The sequence below is a fragment of the Gekko japonicus genome, unplaced genomic scaffold (assembly GCF_001447785.1).
Source record: "Gekko japonicus isolate JY-2015 unplaced genomic scaffold, Gekko_japonicus_V1.1 scaffold461, whole genome shotgun sequence".
Classification (NCBI taxonomy): domain Eukaryota; kingdom Metazoa; phylum Chordata; class Lepidosauria; order Squamata; family Gekkonidae; genus Gekko; species Gekko japonicus.
This window is the reverse complement of record NW_015171517.1, coordinates 28,572-49,598: the sequence shown is the minus strand read 5'-3', so window position 1 is coordinate 49,598 and position 21,027 is coordinate 28,572. Positions and strand designations below refer to the sequence as shown.

The window sequence follows — 21,027 nt, the reverse complement described above, 5'->3', positions numbered from 1 at the left end:
GGCCCCGTTCATGAGAGCCCCCATCTGCATTCTGAAACGGTCCAGCACAGGACTTACCGCCTCAGTGAGAAGTAGGGCTCAGGCTTCAGGGAAGCCCCACCTGCTGCCTCACACCCTCAACGGAAGAAGAGGAAAAGGAACACTTGTCAAACCAGAGCCCTTCATGGATGGCACGGAAAGAGCCAGCTTGAGTTTGTCAGAGACAAGACCAACACAAAGAATCCTGGGAGGGAGCAGGGAATCAATTTCTCCTCATGAGGGTGGGCTTAGGGTTTCCATTTGCTCACTTACGGCGGGAGGAAACGGAGGTCAAAGGGGGGAGGGGTGATTGTCCTGGGGAGCAAAATTAAAAAGAAAACTAAGGCCTTGTCTACTTGCAGGAAATTCTGGTCACAGAGTTCCTGGTGATTCCTAGAGCTACCCAGGCGTGGCACTTCCAGGTAACTCTAGGAATCACCAGGAACTCTATGGTCAAAACTTCCTGCAGGTAGACAAGGCTTTATTTTTCTTTTTAATTCTTCTCCTGGGACTCTGCCCCCCTCCCCACAACCCTTCCGCAGTACCCGGCGACACTAGGATGCTTTGCACCCACCAGCAAAATAAATAAATAAAAATAAAAATGTGGTGCTGATTAAATAAATATAAATAAAAATTAAAAATCATGTGGTGCCGATCAAGTCAAAGGAGTTATAGACCATTATACTTAATGTTCTGCACTACAAAGTGGGAACAGGGAAAGGTCTGTCTTGCCAAGTTGGACTGGGGGACTATTGGTCTGTTTTTAACCTTTGCTGGGTTCCCTACAGCAGAGCTATCTGTAGCTGAGCTCATTCAAGTTGCCGCACGGCTGAGCCCCCCGCTCCACCCAAAGCAATCCAATTAAATAATATTAAATTACAACCAGCCAATTTTTAAAAAAAAACGCAAAAAATAAAATAAAATTCCACCTTACGTCCTATAAAATAATAATACTGAAGATGATCCCGAAGTCCAAGAAAGTCAAGTACGACCGCCAGCAAGCAATCTCCTTTGGGGGGACGCAGGAATTTATGAGATGATCTACAGTAGGCAGCAGAGGGAGGCCACGTTGACCCCTCCTAACCTGATATCTGTCAAAAAGGGAGTGAAGAAAAGGGTCTCGCTTCGCTCTCTTGCAGTTGGTCTTATGGACTCCCTGCACCCTCGGCCAATGCTGCTGTGCCCCTCCCCGGGGTGTGGGTGTGTGTGTCTGCTCTCCTAGAGCACCTGATCTTACAAAAGAAACAATCCTGCTATTACAACATTCCACTGCTGTCCTATACCAGGCCGGAGCTCTAATCCTCACATGGAACTGGAAGAATGGAAAAAACGCGCTCAGTTTGGGAACCCCCCTTTCTAAGGGGAACTGCCTTGCCATACTACGAAACATCCCTGATTTTGTTTTGAGAGTAGTTTACAGGAGAGAAACACAGAACACGGTGGCAGGGTCAGGCCCGCTGTGGTGGAATATCCTTGGGAAGCACTTTCCTGCCCGGAGAGAGAGCTGCAGACTTTGCCCCTCTTCTTCAGCTGTGTTTTTAAAGCGCCGTGTGCCAGGGCTGCCCACCCGTGCCACACTGTGCCGACCGTGCGGCTCTTCTCCTGTGGGACTGATGCCCTGGCTCATCCCATCCTCGGTGCACGGTCTCAAAGTATTTCAAGTATTCTAAACCCGGATTCCCAGGGCTAGGCGATGGATCCAGAATCCATCTCATAGTTAAAGAACGTCCGCTTAGAAGCCCGGAGGGTTCGCTGGCATTCCCGGAGGGGGCTCCTTCCACCGATCTGTCCGTCGTTCAGGAGGCAGAAAGGGTTAGTACCCATCCTCTTCCTCCACGTCACAGCCGTAATCTGTAATTACAAGCGGGGAGAGAAGGGATTAGGAGCGTCGCCAGCCGTCTGGTCCATTCTAGGCTCCCCAATCCAACACAGAGATTGATTTTGTCCTGACTAATACATGAAGGGTCACGACAACAACATTTATTTATTTATTCCTTCAGATTTGTCCCCCACCCTCCCTACCTAAGATAAAACATAAAGTCCATGTAACCAGTGGAACTTGACAGGAGGAGTCCACATAGTCATAACATTTTCCAAACAGCCTTTGCAAAGACGCCCGTTCTAGATACTTAAAAGATGTGTTTCCTTCGACTTCTTCAGGAGAACCTATGCTTCGCTCTTTACACTACACAGCCGGCAAACTGATTACACGGACTTTACGTCTTATCTTCTAAGGAGGAAACATTGCATCTTGTGCCTTATTAGAGTTATCGTATGCCCTACACTTTACAGTTCCGCAGGGCCTGTAAGATCTAGAGTTTGCTTTTTTAAAAATCTGGTTTAACAAGGAGAATCTCTAAAATTATTTCTGTAGTTCCAGAGGCCTAGGGTTGCTAGTTCAAGGTTGGGAAAGTCCTGGAGATTTGGAGGGGGGGGGTTGAGTCTGGAGAGGACAGGGTTTAGAACATAAGAACATAAGAGACGCCAATGTTGGATCAGGCCAAAGGCCCATCTAGTCCAATACTCTGTATCACACAGTGGCCAAAAATACCAGGAGCCATCAGGAGGTCCACCAGTGGGGCCAGGATATTAGAAGCCTGCAGTTCAGCGTCTTAACCACTTGAGCCACCGCAGCTCCTATTAGAGTTATAGCATGGACTTAATTTTGTTGTTGTGACACCACCAACTTTTTATTTGTTAAATTCAGTTTATATTTTGGCAATTTCTGCTGGTGTTTCTCCTAGCAGAATTTGGAGGCTGCCAACCCTAGGTCTCCTGATGCTTTCTCTCACACAAGAGGTTTACAAGAGGGGAGGAATTAATGAGAAGATTCTGATGGTATCTGGAGCAGTGGCCAGAACGGTTAAGGCAGAATAAGCTGAAGCAGATGCTAGACAGAGTAGGGTTGCCAGCCAATGGTGGGAGGAGAGGACATTGGATTTATACCTTGCCCTTCACTCAGAGTCTCAGAGTGGTTTACAATCTCCTTTCCCTTCCCCTCCCCACAACAAATACCCTGTGAGGTAGGTGGGACTGAGAGAGCTCTTTCAAGGACTGCTCCTGAGAGAACAGCTCTGAGTGAGCTTGTGACTGACCCAAAGTCACACCAGCAGCTGCATGTGGACAAGTGGGGAATCAAATTTGGTTCTCCCAGATTAGAGTCTTAATTCCGATTCTCCCAGATTAGAGACTCTTAACCACTACACAAAACTGGGGAGAATGGAGGACACTGGAATGGAAACAAATGATGCCTCCCCACTAGCTCAATAGCACTTCTGGTATTTGTTGAGGTGATGCTCTAGAGTTTGGACAAAACTCTATGGTAAAACCATTTCCCATCACTTCCAGTTATTCTCTAGAAGTGATGTTGTGCCATCACTTAAAAAAAAATCTTCCCACTAGCCCTCAGTGGGCCAGCGGGCAATGTAAAGGTGGAATGGTACGTATCCCTAAGACAAGGTGGAAATAATTGTGGTTGCCCAGAAAAGTTTGCTGGTGTCAGCATTCCCCTGATGGAGCCCGGTCAAGTTCTGAGGTTACAGCAGGGCTGCCATCAGCAGCTGCCATTAGCTAACCTCATATGACTACAGCCAAGACAAGGCAAGACAGCAGAGAAGTTAGAAGTAACACGGGAGGGCCTGGAACCAGGCAAAGAATTACAAGCTTGGTATAAAAAAGGAACAGAGTCAGATGGGGGAGGAGGCTGGAAAGAAGGAAAGATGGAGAAAAAGAGGATGGAAAGTGAGAGAGTACATGGAACTGGAGGAAGAGGAGGGGAGAGTTGAAGGAGGACTCCGTTCCTGGGCCCGAGAGTCCTGAGAATCACCAGGGCCACCTTCATTTGCTGTTCGAAATGCAGTGCTTTTCCGTGAGAAGAATGGATGGGATGAACCATGCCAGGGATGCAGACTATTTTTGGAAGCTGTACTAAAACAACAAAGAAGCACAGCGTTTGATCAGCATTGACCAGCGGGTCCCTCTCAGCCATGGAACTCATATATGATATGCTGCTGCCTGTTTGAGAAGAAGGTCGGTGAGGTATCTAAGAGAGCTTTCCAGCACCCGCATTTGGTCCATCAACTTCTCTTTCTTAAACCCAGCCATCTTGGCCACATTTTTGTGATGCCATGGTGGGGCTGTCATCCCATGCTCTGCATGAGGCTGCCCTTGAGCCCAGAAACTGCAATGGAACCAGCCTGCAGAAGTTCAATTATTCTCAAGAGCTAGCCAGTGAGAACAAAGAACAATTAGCAAGTGGGATTCACTGCCGCAGGAAGTGGTGGTAGCTACAAGTATAGACAGCTTCAAGAGGGGACTAAAAAAACACAACACATGGAGCAGAGGCCCATCAGTGGCTATTAGCCACAAGGTCTAGATGGAGCACTCTGTCTGGGGCAGTGATGCTCTGTATTCTTGGTGCTTTGGGGGGCAACAGTGGGAGGGCTTCTGGAGTTCTGGCCCCACTGGTGGACCTCCTGATGGCAGCTGGATTTTGGCCACTGAGGATGGGCCATTGGCCTGACCCATTATGGCTTCTCTTATGTTCTAACATATCTTGCTTATATTAAAACAGCTGCATTGGCTGCCGTGTGTGTGTGTTTGCTGAGATCAAGGTGCTGGATATAGCCTTTTAAAGCCATTCACAGCCTAAGACACACATATCTGAAGGACTATCTTTCTCCACATGACCCCGTGTACCAGCTGTGGGCCCTGAACTGGATGGCCCAGGCTAGCCCGATCTTGTCAGATCTTAGCTGCTATGATGACACAAATACTGCAAGTGTGCTTCCATATATTCAGAGGTCATTTCGGGGGGGGACGCAGGTTGGGACCTCTGTGACACTAGTTCCCCCCCTCTATTTTGGATAATGCACGAAGGGGGAAGGGAAGAGATGAGCCTCCGATGAAGCACAGAGAAACGTGGTCCAAAGGTGCTCTTTAAAACGCAGTGGGAGAGCTGGTTTCCGCAAAATGCAAACCAATGAGATTTCCTAGGTACGTCGAACACATTAAGGCAATCAAGTGGCACATTATCAGAGAGGAACAAGCTAGCTGGGCTTCTAAATTAAGAATAATTAAGTGCCGTCAAGTCACAACCGGCTGACAGCAACCCCTCGTGGGGGTTCCAAGGGATGTTCAGCCACTGCCTGTCTCTGCAGCGCAGCCCCTGTCTTTCTTGGGGGTCTCCCATCCAAACACTAACCACGGCTGACCCTGCTTAGCTTTCAAGCTCTGACCAGTTCAGGCTAGTCTGGGTGATCTGGGCTGCTCCCCCCTTCCCCTGTTTGCTCCACCCACTTTAGAATCTCAGGACTTGTGGAGGCTCCTCCCTCTTGGCCACGCCTCTTCCACTTCCTCTTGCAATGATGCAGAATCCTTTCCCAAGCCATGCTTAAGGAGAAACACATGAATGAACATCGCTGCCTTAAGCTGAGTCCCACCATGGGTCCATCTCACTCCGTTTCGTTTACTCGGACAGACAGCATCTCTTCGGGGTCCCAGACGTCACCTCCTCCCTGGTCCTTTTAACTGGAGATGGTGGGGATTGAACCTGGGACCTTCTGCACGCAAAGCAAGTGCTCTAGCTCTGAGCCACAGCCACTCAGCTAAAGAAAGGAACACAATGATACATGTCGGCTTTTCTGGCTGTGCAGATTTCGGGTGCTGGATTGTTCCAGTTATCTAATCTATGAAATAACTCATGCTGGTTCTCTCGGGTGCTACTGGACTCGAACCTACCAAATTCTAAAGGGTTACAACACTGAATTTTTTTTTTTTTTTGGATGCATGCTCATATCAGGCAAAAAGCCAAGTGTAAAACAGGAGAAAAGAGCAGGAGTCCAGTAGCCCCTTAAAGACTAACAAAATTCGTGGCAGGGTAGGAGCTTTCATGAGTCACGGCTCACTTCCAAGTCTGTAGCAGGAGAAAAGAGCCAAGTGTCCGGTAGCATCTTAAAGACTAACAACATTTGTGGCAGGGTAGGAGCTTTCGTGAGTCACTGCTCGCTTCTTCAGATACCACTAGAATGTGAGTCCATCTGAATTCACTCCACTGTCCAAGATATAAGGACAGATGGACTCTCATTCTAGCGGCATAGGAAGAAGTGAGCAGCGACTCAGGAAAGCTCTTACTCTGCCACAAATTTTGTTAGTCTTTAAAATGCTACTGGACTCTTTGCTCTTTTCTGCTGCTACAGACAGACTAACACGGCGACCCATCTCGGAAGTGAGCAGTGACTCACGAAAGCTCCTACCCTGCCACGAATTTTGTTGGTCTTGAAGATGCTACTGGACTCCTGCTCTTTTCTACGGCTGCAGACAGACTGACACGGCTACCCACCTTGAAATATAAAACAGTTCATGCTGCAAACTCTCAGCTGGCTAAAAAAAACAACAACCCTAAATTGATTCACTGGAAAACTTTAAAGCTTAAAGACTGAAAACTGCCCACCTGGCTTCAGATTCAAATTTCACCACAAGTTTCATTTACTACGTTTTTAACCTTACAGGCAACTTTGGAATTCTGAGGCAGCATGGTGGGGCGTAGCCACAAAGTGGCTGTCACAAAATGGCTGCCAGAGGAGGTGGAGCCAGCCACAAAATGGCTGCCCCAGCCTACCTTCCACTCACCCAGTGCAGATCTTTGAGGTGGAGCCAGCCACAAAATGGCTGCCCCAGCCTACCTTCCACTCACACAGTGAAGATCTTTGAGCTGTGGTGGCTGCTGCCAAACCAAATTTTTTTAAAAAAATCTGCACAGCAAATTGAATGTCCAATGGCCAGTCAGAAGCCTTGCTGGACAAAGGCCCGCCCAGTTTCTAAAAACACTTGGCAGGCACCAGGAAAAGTGTCAGTGGGTGCCGTGGCACCAATGGGCACCACGTGGAGGACCCCTCCCAATGCTCCCCCTAAGCTGTGGAGTCTTGTGAGCAAAAATCCTACTTTGTGAGCTACCGACATTAAAGTGGTGAGTGAGCGATTTGACTGCTGCATCGATTAGTTTGCTCTGGAGCCGTCCTCCCGGAGCCAAGGCAAAAATGTGTGAGCCAGATGCTAAAAAACTGTGAGCTAGCTCACACTAACCCAGCTTAGAGGGAACACTGTGCCCTGATCTAGTACAATTTTGCCTCATCCTTCCGTGAAGAACCTCAGAGCAGCATACTTGGGCCCGCTTTCCACAATCTGTGCTCTCAACAGCCTGATGAGGTAGATTGGGCTGAGGGTGGTGGTGGTGGTGTCACCCAACAACCTTCCATGGCAGAATGGGGCCTAGAACTTGGGTCTCCCAGATCCTGGTCTGATGCTCTAACCATTACACCACTCACTCAGGCTCTTTTTGTAGCAGGGACTCCTTTGCATATTAGGCGACACACCCCTTATGCGGCCAATCCGCCAAGAGCTTACAGTAGCCCCTGTCAGAAGAGCTCTGTAAGCTCTTGGAGGATTGGCTACATTAGGGGCGTGTCGCCTAATAGGCAAAGGAGTTCCTGCTACAAAAAGAGCCCTGCACCACTCACTCAGACTCCCCAACACCTCCTATGGATACAGGCGAGTTGCCTAGGACGTAACTCGCAAACCCTTCTCGCTTCGTCAGTGCTGCTCTCTACCAAATAGCAGAAACATTCCTCAGTTCGTTTCCCCCTAATATACATGCGTCCGCCTAGTGAAGAAAGAGCGGCGAATTTCATCATTGGAATGGTTTAAAAATAGTAACACTTTGAGGGGGGGGGGGGGGGGAGAAGGAGTTAATGGCCTTTAACTAGTTTTGTGCAGTTTCTGCCATTATTATTATTATTATCATCATCATCACTGCCGCCACGGCTATGTGTTCCCTTCGGCACCGACAGACACGCCCTCTACGGGAGCGGTTTTGCTGGGAATGCGGCTCTAATCATATATGCCGTCGGGAAAAGAGTTCCCTACGGTTTGAGTGATTGCCTTCCACTCAAATCAAACTGGTCTGTTATGATTATTCTATAGACCTCGCACAAAAGTTGAAAATCAACATCCGCCGCCAAATTAAGGGTGTCGAGAGACGCTTACGGAGTAAATAATCAACACTCCGGCACCCGCCTTCTCCCTGAGACTCAGTGAGATCTTGCAATTAGTGGGTTCCGTGTCAACTGTACATATTTATGCCGAATATGAGAAACTTTGACGATACTGTACCAACGCTGCGCAACAAACCCTGGAGTCTGCTCTCCGTTCCGCATCCTATTTATAGGATGGCTGCCACCACTGCAAATGTGCTCTCAGTAAGAAAAATCTTGCAAGCATTTGCAATGTGCATCTCATAAAACCAGTCCTCTGCTCGCTCACTGAACCTACCCCGTCACGTTTTCATCCCACCTATCCTCCAAGGAGCTTAGGATGACATATGTGGTTCCTCTCTCCTCCTGTTTTATACCCACAACAACCCTGCGATGTAGGCTGAGCAGAGAGAGCGAGTGGACCAAAGTCACCCAGCGAGCCCTGCGAGCTAGTGTTCTACCCTGATTTTCCAAGCCCAGAACCGTAACTGCTCTACTGCACCGGCTTCCATTAAATGCAAAGTGATGGCTTAAATCCTAGGTCAACAACTCCATTCCAAAGAAGGCCACTTTGGGAATGGTGTAGAAGGCCAGGACTCCAGCTCCCATGACCCAAAGCAACCAACTGGCAAGTCCCGAGGGCATAGACATCAGTCCATACTAGGGGTGTGCAAAAAAAATCCGTATTTTTTGGGTTTGGGTATACTGAACCCGAAAAATATCCGTATTTCATGATATTCCCAAATCCCAATATTGGTATGATATTGGTCACCTGGAGATCAATGTCCATCCGTCTCGCCTCGTCTTGCCACCCTACCTGGTGGAATGAGCTCCCATATGAGATCAGGGCCCTGCAGGACCTTTTACAGTTCTGCAGGGCCTGCAAGACGGAGCTCTTCCGCCAGGCTTTTAACTGGGGCGACAGACATCCCTCCCTCTTTACTGGGCCTCCCCTTTGCAGGTCAGAACGGCATACCAGAGCTGCCATCTGTGAGGTTTTAATGTCAATGATGGCACCAGATGAAGGCCATTGTGGTATTTTACTAGCGTTTTAATTGTGTTAATTGTGTATATTGTATTTTTATCAAATTTGATGTAACCCGCCCTGAGCCTGCCATGCGGGGAGGGCGGGATAGAAGTCTAATAAAATAAATAAATAAATAAATAAATAGTGGAACATCTCCAGGTGCCACCAGGAAGGTGGCAACCCTCCCCCAGCCCTTTTCAAGGGCCGAAATGAGCTAATGTATACCTTCTGGTGTGGAAATCCCCCAATGGGACAAAGGTGGAAAATGCACAACTTGCTGCCTTATTCGGGAAATACGCCCCCAAGTTTTAATTAGAAAACGGGGACTCTTGCATAAAACGTTGGCTAGTAGCTGACAAACTAGTGAAATCGCCACGAATTGGTAGGAGTGTCTGGATTTCAGAGCAGGACTCCACTTGCCAGTTTGAATTCAGAATGCTGGGAGAGGCTGTGGCTCAGCGGCAGAGCCTCTGCTTTACATGCCGAAGGTCCCAGGTTCAATCCCCGGCATCGCCAGCTAAGGACCAAGGCAGTAGGTGATGTGAGTAGACCTCTGCCTGAGACCTTGGAGTAGGAAATACAGAGGAAATTGCAGAGGAAATACATTTTGTGCCTTGTTTTTCAACAGGCACAGAGTCGAGGCCTACCATTTCCTCCCATTAACTGAAGGGCGCTCACACAATGGTCCTCCTCTTCTTCAACATCCTCTTCTTCAACTTCCTCCTCGTGGTTGTAAGAGACGGGCCCAGTCTCTACCAGGACGCCTGCAGTCTTTTCGACCTCTGGCCCGGCCTCCGCCTGCGTCTTTGGAAAGATCGCCTGTTGAGGAGAAGAAAGGAGAAAGGACGTTAGCAGCGTTTCTTGCCACTCACTGTTTCCCTGTTAAAACAGTCGCCCTTGCCCACGCAAAGTTCTCAGGAGCAAGCCCAGAAGCTCACAGCTTAGGCTTGCCAACCTCCAGGCCTGGGCTGAAGATCCCCTGGCATGATAACTGATCTCCAGATAGGACTGCCGGGCAGTGTTCCCTCTAAGTTGATTCAGCGTGGGCCAGCTCACAGTTTTTTAGCCTCCAGCTCACACATTTTTGTCTTAGCTCGAGAAGGAGGGCTCCAGAGCAAACTCATTTATGCAGTAACCAAATCGCCCAATCACAACTTTAATGCCAGTAGCTCACAAAGTCGAATTTTTGCTCCCAAGGCTCCACAGCTTAGAGGGGGTATTGCTACTGCCAGGCCCTCTTGGCCACCAGCAGAGAACCGGGGTGGGGTTGCCAGATCCAGGTTGGGAAACTCCTGGAGATTTGGGGGTGGAGCCTGAGGAGGACAGGGACCTCAGCGGGGGTACGATGCCACAGAGTCCACCTCCCGTTTCCTCTGGGGGGGGACTGAGCTCTGTAGTCTGGAGATGAGCTGCAATTTCTGGAGGATCCCCAGGTCCCACCTGGAGGCCAGCATCCCTTTCTCCAAATGACAAGAGATCGGCCCCCCTGGAGCAAACGGCAGCTTTGGAGAACATAAGAGAACATAAGAGAAGCCAAATGTTGGATCAGGCCAAAGGCCCATCCAGTCCAACACTCTGTGTCACACAGTGGCCAAAAATGCCAGGTGCCATCAGGAGGTCCACCAGTGGGGCCAGGACACTAGAAGCCCTCTCACTGCTGTCCCCCCCCCCCAAGCACCAAGTATACAGAGCATCACCTGCCCCCGACCGAGAGTCCCTATCTAGACCTTGTGGCTAATAGCCACCAATGGACCTCTGCTCCATGTGGTTATCCAATTCCCTCTTGAAGCCGTCCATGCTTGTAGCTGCCACGGCCTCCTGTGGCAGTGAATTCCATGTGTTAGTCACTCTTTGGGTGGAGAAGTACTTCCTTTTATCTGTTCTAACCCGACTGCTCAGCAATTTCATGGAGTGCCCACCAGAGTTCTTGTATTGTGAGAAAGGGAGAAAAGTACCTCTTTCTCTACCTGCTCTATCCCATGCATAATCTTGTAAACCTCGGTCATGTCATCCCTCAGCCGTCGTTTCTCCAAGCTACAGCTGACGGGTGACATGACTGAGGAGTTTCCCAAGCTGGAGGGCGGGCTCTATGGCATTATTGTCCCCTTTATAGGCTCCGCCCCCCCCAAATCTCCAGGTATTTCCCGAGTGGGAATCGGCAACCCTGCCGCAGCCATTTTATGGGACCTTCACTTTCTCCTGTTGAGGCTCAGGAATCTCAGCGCGTGGCCAGATACTGAATGATGATATGATTCAAAGATGTGCTGGCATTAATGTACAGAAAGGAAAGGAAGTGTTATTTTAAACTGGAGGCATGTTGGCAAAGGCATTTGTGGGAACTTCACAGTGTTTCCTTACAGTGGGCCGGGCTTAAAATCAAAACCCTATTCGATGCGGCCTAAGTTATCACCTTCATGTGGACACAAAAGGAAACTAAACGATGCGCAAGACCCCCCTAGTGGGTTAGATAATATTTAGCTGCAATTAGAAATTAGTGCGTCAATAACTCATTAGGCAATTTTGCAACAAATGGCTTCATTAGGAGAAGGACCCATAATTCCGTGGTAGATGGCGTGTGCTTTGCATGCAAATGGCGTCGGGCCCAAATACTGCTGCCTGCTACAAAAGGCTCCAAGGTAACAGGGATGGAAATGACCATGGTGAACCACTCCGGGCTGGAATAGACCAAACTCGGTTTGGTTGACCAGCAGCCTAAGGCAGCCTCATGCATTCTGTTTTACAGTTCTGCAGCATTTGGTAAAGGGGTAATCAGCACCTCTTGCTTTGGTTCATTCTCTCCATGTCGCTATGTCACTTCCAGTTAAAAACCAGAAGTGACAAAGAGTAGCTCTAGGAGTTGTCAGAAACTCTATGGTGAGACCACAGAGTTTCTGGCAAGTCCTACAGCTACCCTATGTAACTTGTGGCTTTACAATAGCAGGAGGCCTGGCAAGCCTATGAATATTGCATAGGTGGACAAATCATTCTCCCAGGGAGAAGCTAAGTAACAGTTGCAGGCCCACCATCACTAAGTAACCTTCCATTTACCCACTGGGGGAGGGGAATTACCTGCCCCAATTTTCCATCCCTGAGGAATTGAGAAGTGGGAGAAAAAAATGGCTTCCACACAGTGACACTCTAGGAATCTCCCCAGTCTCTATGGTAAAGACCATAGACACTAGCAAAGGCATCACCCAAAATGAAATCACCCCACCTCCTTGAATTTGTCCTCCCCAGGCATTGTCCCAAATTTCCAGGCATTTGTCGAAGTGCTGGGAACCCCATCTCTAAGTCAACTGTGGAGTAACTACACAACTCGCACTCTGGCAGAGACGGCAACATCCTATGCCTAGCGAACGAGGCGCGTTCAATACCCATATTTCATTAGAAAGGCACAGACGTATTATTACAGGTCTGCAATAAGTGGATAGGGAATAGTTATTGTTTTGCATAATAATAGTGTTTCAAAGGCAAGCCTGTGAATTTCACAAGAGGTTGCACGCACACATCCAGGTGGGTTTTTCATTTCCATTCCAGAACTGCTGTCAAACCGACCAAATAAAGCAGGGGGGGGGAGAGACGGGGGGGGATCTTTCTATCCAAAGCTCTTCTCTCACTGCTACGGAGACAACCCTCACCATTATCACAATCCCAGTCCCCTCTCGATCACCATTTCTTCCCCTTCCACCTTCCACTCACCGCATTTCCAACTCTCTCCTCAGTAGGGAGAGAAAACTTCTGGAAATTGTGACAATCCACGTCCTCTCCCCCCCCCCTTTAGTCTTTCCCTCCCAATCAATCATCACATCCATAGTCCTCAAAATCCACTCCTTCCCAAAACCCGTTCTCAGGCCGCAACAGCCAGAACTTTCTCTGCACTGGTGGCAGAATGCAGGTCTCTCAAGTCAACTCCCCCATGGATATTCCCATTTCATCCCCTACGCCACTGACTGCTGAGTTAACAAGCGGAGGATGCTTGAGCACTCCCAAAGGAGGAGAAATCCCACACCCTCCCAGGTCCCCCTCCCCTGAGCTTTCTCCGCTTCCCCTCCTAGCTGACGGCCACTCTGCCCACACACCCCTGCCAGGGATGCCAGCCTCCAGGTGGGACCAGAATCACAGCTCGTCTCCAGACTACAGAGATCACCACCCCTGGAGGAAACGGGTGCTTTGGAGGGTGGACTCTGTGGCATCGTGCCCCACTGAGGTCCCTGTCCACCCCAGGCTCCACCCCCAAATCTCCAGGAGCTTCCCAAGCTGGATCTGGCAACCCTACACCCCCCATCCACCACCAGTGGCTGGGGGATGGACGGACCTGGCAACCATACCCTCCACTCTTCCCTGCTTGCCTGCTTGCTCCAGCCCTCAGTTTGGTGTAGTGGTTAAGTGTGCGGACTCTAATCTGGGAGAACCGGGTTTGATTCCCCACTCCTCCACTTGCACCTGCGGATGGGACCTTGGGTCAGTCACAAGCTCTGGCACAACTGTCCTTGAAAAAGAGCAGTTTGTGTCAGAGTTCTCTCAGCCCCACCCACCTCACAGGGTGTCTGTTGTGGGGAGGGGAAGGGAAAAGGAGTTTGTAAGCCGCTCTGAGACTCCGAAGGGCAGGGTATAAATCCAATCTCTTCTTCTTCTTCTTCTTCTTCTTCTTCTTCTTCTTCTTCTTCTTCTTCTTCTTCTTTCCTTTTGTTGCCCCTCCCCCCCCCCCCCCCGCTCCATCTTCTCTTGCCATTTGCCTCTCTTGTCCCCTCCCTGGGTCTTCCTCTCCCACCCTTCACAGCCCCGCAGCCTCTCTTCTGTCTCCACATGCCTTCTCCTACCCCCAAGTTCCTGCTACCCCCCCTCTCCTCCAGAGGGATTAACAAAAACACAACATTGTTTAAGAAGAAGAGGAGATTGGATTTATACCCCCACCCTTCACCACCCAAGGGAGTCTCAGAGCGGCTGACAAACTCCTTCCCCTTCCCCTCCCCACAACAGACACCCTTCCCTGTGAGGCAGGCGGGGCTGAGAGAGCTCTTTCGAGAACTGCTCATGAGAGAACAGCTCTGAGAGAACTTGTGACTGACCCAAGGTCACACCAGCAGCTGAATGCGGAGGAGTGGGGAATCAAACCCGGCTCTCCCAGATTACAGTCCACGCTCCTAACCACGACACAAAACTGGCATTAGACACATGATGGGCAAGTAACACGCTATTGCATGGTTAACAAGTGTGGAATATGTGTCATTCATTCCTTCTATTTCACTCACAGAGTTTGCCTCTCTGAAAGAACGTGTGACTGACCCGAAGTTATGAAATCTTGGAACATTACCCCACAAAGCCTTGGCGGCCATTTCAGGTTACCTCAATTACCAGGGTCACACCATATTTTGAAAAATCCAAAACAGGACATGTTTCCTGACTGACTACTTCAATCAAGTGATCACTGTGACGAATCTCATTTTATGTACCCCTACTATTTAAGCTGTGATAACTGCTACTAACTAGGAACATTCCTAACCTGCAACCCAAAAAGGGGACATTCTTGTCAGTTTTTTTTAAATAGAGCCAAAAAGAGGACAAGACACAAAAAAACGAAAAAGAAAAGAGGATGTGTCCTCTAAAAAGAGGACATCGGGTAACCCTGTCAGTTATGCTATCTGGAGCCACGCAAGGAACTCCAAACTGGCAGGCGTGTTTCTTGCCAGGTAGCCTCATAAAACCTTGGCACTTTTTAAACTATTGTGTGTTTTATTTCATCCTCCCTCCCAATTAAGTCTTCTCCTGCAAACCTTGTGGTCTAGGTTTGCCAACCTCCAGGTGGCCCCCGGAGAGCTCCCACTATTACAGTTGATCTCCAGGTGACCAAGATCAGTTTCCCATGAGAGAAAATGGCTGCTTTGGAGGGCGGACTCCAGAGCACGAGATCTCTCCCCTCCCCAGGCTCCACCTGCAAAATCACCAGGAATTTCCCAACCCAGAACTGGTAACCCTATTGGGGTCCATCCAAGTTTGCAGAAATGTTTGGTCTCTGTGAGGGATTGGATTTATACCCCGCCCGTCACTACCCGAAGGAGTCTCAGAGCGGCTTACCATCTCCTTTCCCTTCCCCTCCCCACAACAGACACCTTGTGAGGTAGGCGGGGCTGAGAGAGCTCTCTCGAGAACTGCTCGTGAGAGAACAGCTCTGAGAGAACTTGTGACTGACCCAAGGTCACACTAGCAGCTGCATGTAGAGGAGTGGGGAATCAAACCTGGCTCTCCCAGATTACAGTCCGCGCTCCTAATCATGACACAAAACTGGCATTAGATATGTGATGGGCAAGTAACATGCTATTGGATGGTGGAATACGTGTCATTCATCCCTTCTATTTCACTCACAGAGTTTGCCTCCATTTTCAAGGCTTTTATTGCCGTCGTCACAGTTGTCTTATGGCGACCCCGTAGGGTTTTCAAGGCGAGAGAGGAACAGAGGTGTGGCTTGCCATTGCCTATCTCCACGTCACGACCCTGGACTTCCTTGGAGGTCTCCCATCCAAATACTAGCCAGGTTCAACCCTGTTTAGCTTCCGAGATCTGATAAGATCTGGTTAGCCTGGGCTATCCAGGTCAGGGTTTTCAAAGGCTTACGGATAATAAAGTAAAAGATTCCACGAAACGGCATTTGGAAAAACAAATGCAGTACAGATCCCAGTGGAACAGCTGAGCATATAATAAAGGTAAAGGTTCCCTTGCTCGAAAGCCAGTCGAGTCCGACTCTAGGGTTGCGGTGCTCATCTCCGTTTCAAAGCCGAAGAGCCAGCGCTGTCCGAAGACGTTTCCATGGTCATGTGGCCGGCATGACTAAACACCAAGGCGCACGGAACGCTGTTACCTTCCCACTGAAGTGGTACCTATTTATCTACTTGCAATGTCTTGCTTTCGAACTGCTAGGTTGGCAGGAGCTGGAACTAGAGACGGGAGCTCACTCCGTCATGCGGCACACTCGGGTCTCGAACTGCTGAACTACCGACCTTCCACAGCCTGCAGTTCAGCGTCTTAACCACTTGAGCCACCGCAGCTCCTAAGCATATAATACACACATGCAATAAGCACGTAACATACACGTGCAATGCATGCAATAAGCATCTAATGCATACATGCATAACACATATGTACAATACCCATACAAATATTCCATACCTATGAGACAGCCACATAGCATCTGTAGGCAACATCCGTATGCGCACGTGGAGTTTTCATTTACCTGCCCTCCACCAAACTTAAAAAATATTGAGACAGGGGAAGGAGGGAAGATTTCATCCTGCGTCCCCGGCACTTTAGGGCTGACCCCTAAATTGTTCCCTAAAAGTAATGGAAAGCTTGTGCAAAAAGCCAGAAGACAAGGCTGCTCTGCTCCCAGCCTCCCACCTTGTCTGCAGGTAAGCCACAAAAGTATCATGAGCGGCCTCCGGGAAATCCTAACAGGTTAAGAGGATAGGAGGCTTTCCCTTTCATTTCACGCCTCCTGTCACCTTCCAAGAGTTATCACACTACTCAAGCTCTCCCGATACACTACTTTGGGGGATTTAGGTTATCAGAAGAAAGAGACATCACAGTATCGGTCGAAACGGCATCCCAATTTATAGTCATTGTTATGCCAGGAGTTCTCCTTCGCCTCGGATGTTTTCATAGAAAAACGGCTGAATTTTAAGGAGCTACAATCGAACCATTATTTTTAAAATTGCACAACCCTAATTAGAGGGTGACCTCCGTCTAATTATCATGTCCGTTTCCAAACTGCCTCGGTTCTCAAAGTGTGCAGATTTTTCTAATGAGGGAAGCATGAAACGTGCGTATGTGTGTGTGTGGGGGGGGGAGATGTATTTCCCCCGGCACAAGTGCTAGCTGGGTTTTTTTTTTGGGGGGGGGGAGATCAAGAGTTTCTAATCATTTTCCTACGAAGCTCTCAAAGACTTCTTTTAGCGGAACTTGCCCAAATCAGTTTCCGCCTGACTACCTGAACGACAAGCTTGGCTTTTAAATCCCTAAGATGAAAGGGGGTGCGTCCGCTCATGTCGCTTAGCCTGAACAACTCCGCAGAGATAGGCAGCCGTCGATCATGCTAACTAGGGAACTTTTTCAAAACGGTGCCAGACGCCGCACGATCGTGCGCGCGTTTGCCCTGAAAAAAATATGAATGGCACATATTTGGCAAATTAGCAGTGTGCGTTCTAAGATTGATACACATCTGCTTGTTCTATGGATCCAGGCGGCAATTATCATGAATAGAACAAGTGGGAGAAGAGTTCTTTCTCATTCAGAAGATATTTTTGGCAGGAGACACGTTCAGAATCGTACGTAATTAAGAGCCATACAGCTAGGAGGGACCAGCAACCTTGGAGTGACGTACTCGGGCCCAAGGAGGTCAAAGTCCCAGAGGGCCCCTGTAAGTCAGGCTGCACAATAAAGGCTGAAACATGGCAAAATGCAGCTTATTTTAAAAATTTTACTTATTAAAAACATTCCTATGCCGCCTTTCCACGTAAGGATGCCAGCTCCGGGTTGGGAAATGCCTGGAGATTTTGGGGGTGGAGCCTGAAGGGGGCGGGGTTTGGGGAGGGGAGGGAACTCAGCAGGGTATAAGGCCATAGAGTCCACTCACCAAAGCACCCATTTTCTCCAGGGGAACAGATCTCTGTCACCTGGTGATTAGTTGTAATAGTGGAAGATCTCCAGCCACCACCTGGAGATTGGCAACCTCATTTCCACCCCATTCAGGGACAGTCGATTGCTTTGAGATGTGGTGTTGGAGGTTCAAATGGGAGTAGGTGGTACTTCAGGCACTCTGGCTGCAAGCCACGTAGAGCTTTAAAAGACAACACCAGCCCCTTGAATTGGGCCCTGAGAGCCAGTGTAGATGGAGCGACCAGCTTCAAACTTTAAGCAAGAAGCCAAGCTAAAAATGGTAGGAGAAGGTAAAAACTTGGCCGCCGGGAACACTTATTCCCAGGCCAAAAGGCAGCTAACAGTCTAATCATCTGCTAAACCCCCTGAAACACGACGAGTCCCCAACCTTTTTGAACCTGAGGGCACATTTGGAATTCTGACACGGCATGGTCGGCACGGCAACAAAAGGCCGACACAAAATGGCTGCTACGGCAGGCAGAGTCAGCCCCTAGATTTTTGACAGCTGCTGCCAAAGCAACATTTTAAAAATCTGCACAGCCAATCAAATATCCAGTAGCCAATCAGCAGCCTTGCTGGGCAAAAGCCCCACTTGGCCCTACCCAATTCCTAAAAACACTTGGTGGGCACCAGAAAAGGTGTCGTGGCATGGCGCCCACCACCCACGGGTACCACACTGGAGAACCCTGCTGTAAAAGGAATCATACTGTGTGCCCGCTGTATAGAGACCAGATATTGCCCATCTAGAATACAGAAAATACAATTCTCATCATCTTTCATGGGTCTCAGGGGCTCTCCAGCTCACATTGGGATGGAGGGTCTCCAACCAACAGACGTTTTCAGAAACTTAGGTAAGACCAAGAGCCTTTGTGCCGTACTTAACAAAAGTCAATCTTTTTCTCCTGGCGGGAGGCCATGTGATAAATCTCATATCCATTTTCTTTTTTCTCTTTTTTTGGTATTTTTGCATTTGTGTGTGTGTGCCCATGCCTGGAAGTCATGGTGACCTCTAGCAACTCCTGCGGGCGCATGGAGGACGTTTAGAGACGTGGCTCGATAGCCTGCCTCTGCCTCCTGGCCCTGGTATTCTTTGGAGGTCTCCCATCCAAATACTTGCCAGCGTCGGCCTTGCTTAGCTTCCGAGATCTGACGAGATCGGGCTTGCCGGGGCTATCTGGGTCAGGGCAACCTCATATCCATTTTCAGATACAGGAAAGACCAAATACCGTACCTCTTCGGTTGCGGCCTTTTTTGCTAGCTGTGTCGAAATCAAGGGTCGCAACCTATGTGAAACAAGAAGTCGAGAAATTAGGCCCCTTGACGTAAAACCCAAAGCACGGTCTGACGCAGCTGTCTCACTAACCTGTTAATGTTCTTTGAGGGGGTGAACAAACATGTGGACAAGGGGGATCCAATAGATATTGTTTACCTTGACTTCCAGAAAGCTTTTGATAAAGTTCCTCATCAAAGGCTCCTAAGCAAGCTCAAAAATCATGGGATAAAAGGACAAGTCCTTTTATGGATCAAAAACTGGCTAATTAATAGAAAACAGAGAGTGAGTATAAATGGGCAGTTCTCCCAGTGGAGGGGTGTAAGCAGTGGGGTACCACAGGGATCAGTACTTGGTCCACTGCTTTTTAACTTGTTCATTAATGATTTGGAGTTGGGAGTAAGCAGTGAAGTGGCTAAATTTGCGGATGATACGAAGTTGTTCAGGGTGGTGAAAACCAGTGAGGATTGTGAGGCACTCCAAAGGGATCTGTCAAAGTTGGGCGAGTGGGCGTCAACATGGCAAATGGGGTTCAATGTGGCCAAGTGCAAGGTGATGCACATTGGAGCCAAAAATCCTAACTATAAATACACGTTGATGGGGTCTGAACTGGCAGAGACAGATCAAGAGAGAGATCTTGGAGTTGTAGTAGATAACTCACTGAAAATGTCGAGACAGTGTGTGACTGCAATAAAGAAGGCCAATGCTATGCTGGGGATTATTAGGAAGGGTATTGTAAACAGATCAGCCAATATCATAATGCCGCTATATAAATCAATGGTGCGACCTCATCTGGAATACTGTGTGCAATTCTGGTCACCACACCTTAAAAAGGATATTATAGCTTTGGAAAAAGTGCAGAAAAGAGCAACTCGAATGATAAAAGGGTTGGAACACTTTCCCTATGAGGAACGGTTAAGGCGCTTAGGGCTCTTTAGCTTGGAGAAACGACGACTGAGGGGTGACATGATTGAGGTTTATAAGATTATGCATGGGAAAGAGCAGGTAGAGAAAGAGGTACTTTTCTCCCTTTCTCACAATACAAGAACCCGTGGGCACTCCATGAAATTGCTGAGCGGTCGGGTTAGAACGGATAAAAGGAAGTACTTCTTCACCCAAAGAGTGATTAACACTTGGAATTCACTGCCACAGGAAGTGGTGGCAGCTACAAGCATGGACGGCTTCAAAAGGGAATTAGATAAGCATATGGAGCAGAGGTCCATCAGTGGCTATTAGCCACAAGGTATAGATAGGGACTCTGGGGCAAGTGATGCTCTGTCATCTTGGTGCTTGGGGGGGGTCAACAGTGGGAGGGCTTCTAATGTCCTGGCCCCACTGGTGGACCTCCTGATGGCACTGGTATTTCTGGCCACTGTGAGATACAGAGTGTTGGACTGGATGGGCCTTTGGCCTGATCCAACATTGGCATCTCTTATGTTCTTATGTTCTTCCGGCCACCCCGCTTCCGGCCCTCATTCAGCCAGGAGGAGGCAGGAGAAGAGGGAGGGTAAGTTGCTTCCTCCCCGCCTCTCCCCACCCCTGCCTGCCTGGGGCCAGGGAGGGCCTTTGCGGGGCTTCCTCGCACTCCCGCTGGCCTTGCAGGTCCACCGCCGGGCCCCTGATGTCAGGGGGTGTGGCATATGCTAATGAGTTATGCTAATGAGTTCCCCTAGCTCTTTTTCTACGAAATGACCCCTGGGGGTGGTCTTTATGACATTATACCCCACTGAGGTCCCTCCTGCCCTAAACTGCGGAAATGGACAAACTAACTTTACTTCTGAAAGGAAAACTAGAAACTACATTCGAAGATACATGGGCAAGATTTTATAATTGGTTTGAAGATTACATCAAGTAAACGATATAGACATCTAAACTTGCTTAGGACACATAGTAAGAACTTGATACTTTTGCTGATAATATTTTTAATGATATAAGGTGAAATATATAAATTTATTATAATTTAGGCATGACTTTCTAAAAAAATACAAATGGAAGAGAAATTCCGCCCCCCCCCCACCCCCCACTCTCACCTT

At 48.8% G+C, this 21,027-nt stretch overlaps 1 protein-coding gene across 1 annotated transcript; it reads right to left on the bottom strand.

The window, feature by feature from the left end:
• Nucleotides 1–928: 928 nt before the first annotated feature.
• BRF1 (BRF1, RNA polymerase III transcription initiation factor 90 kDa subunit) lies at nucleotides 929–19,007 on the bottom strand (the record flags this gene model as incomplete). The annotated part of the gene is made up of 3 exons (XM_015419383.1): nucleotides 929–1,869; nucleotides 9,723–9,894; nucleotides 18,956–19,007. Coding segments are annotated over 3 exons (262 nt in total), but the record flags the coding sequence as incomplete, so codon positions are not given.
• Nucleotides 19,008–21,027: the final 2,020 nt, after the last annotated feature.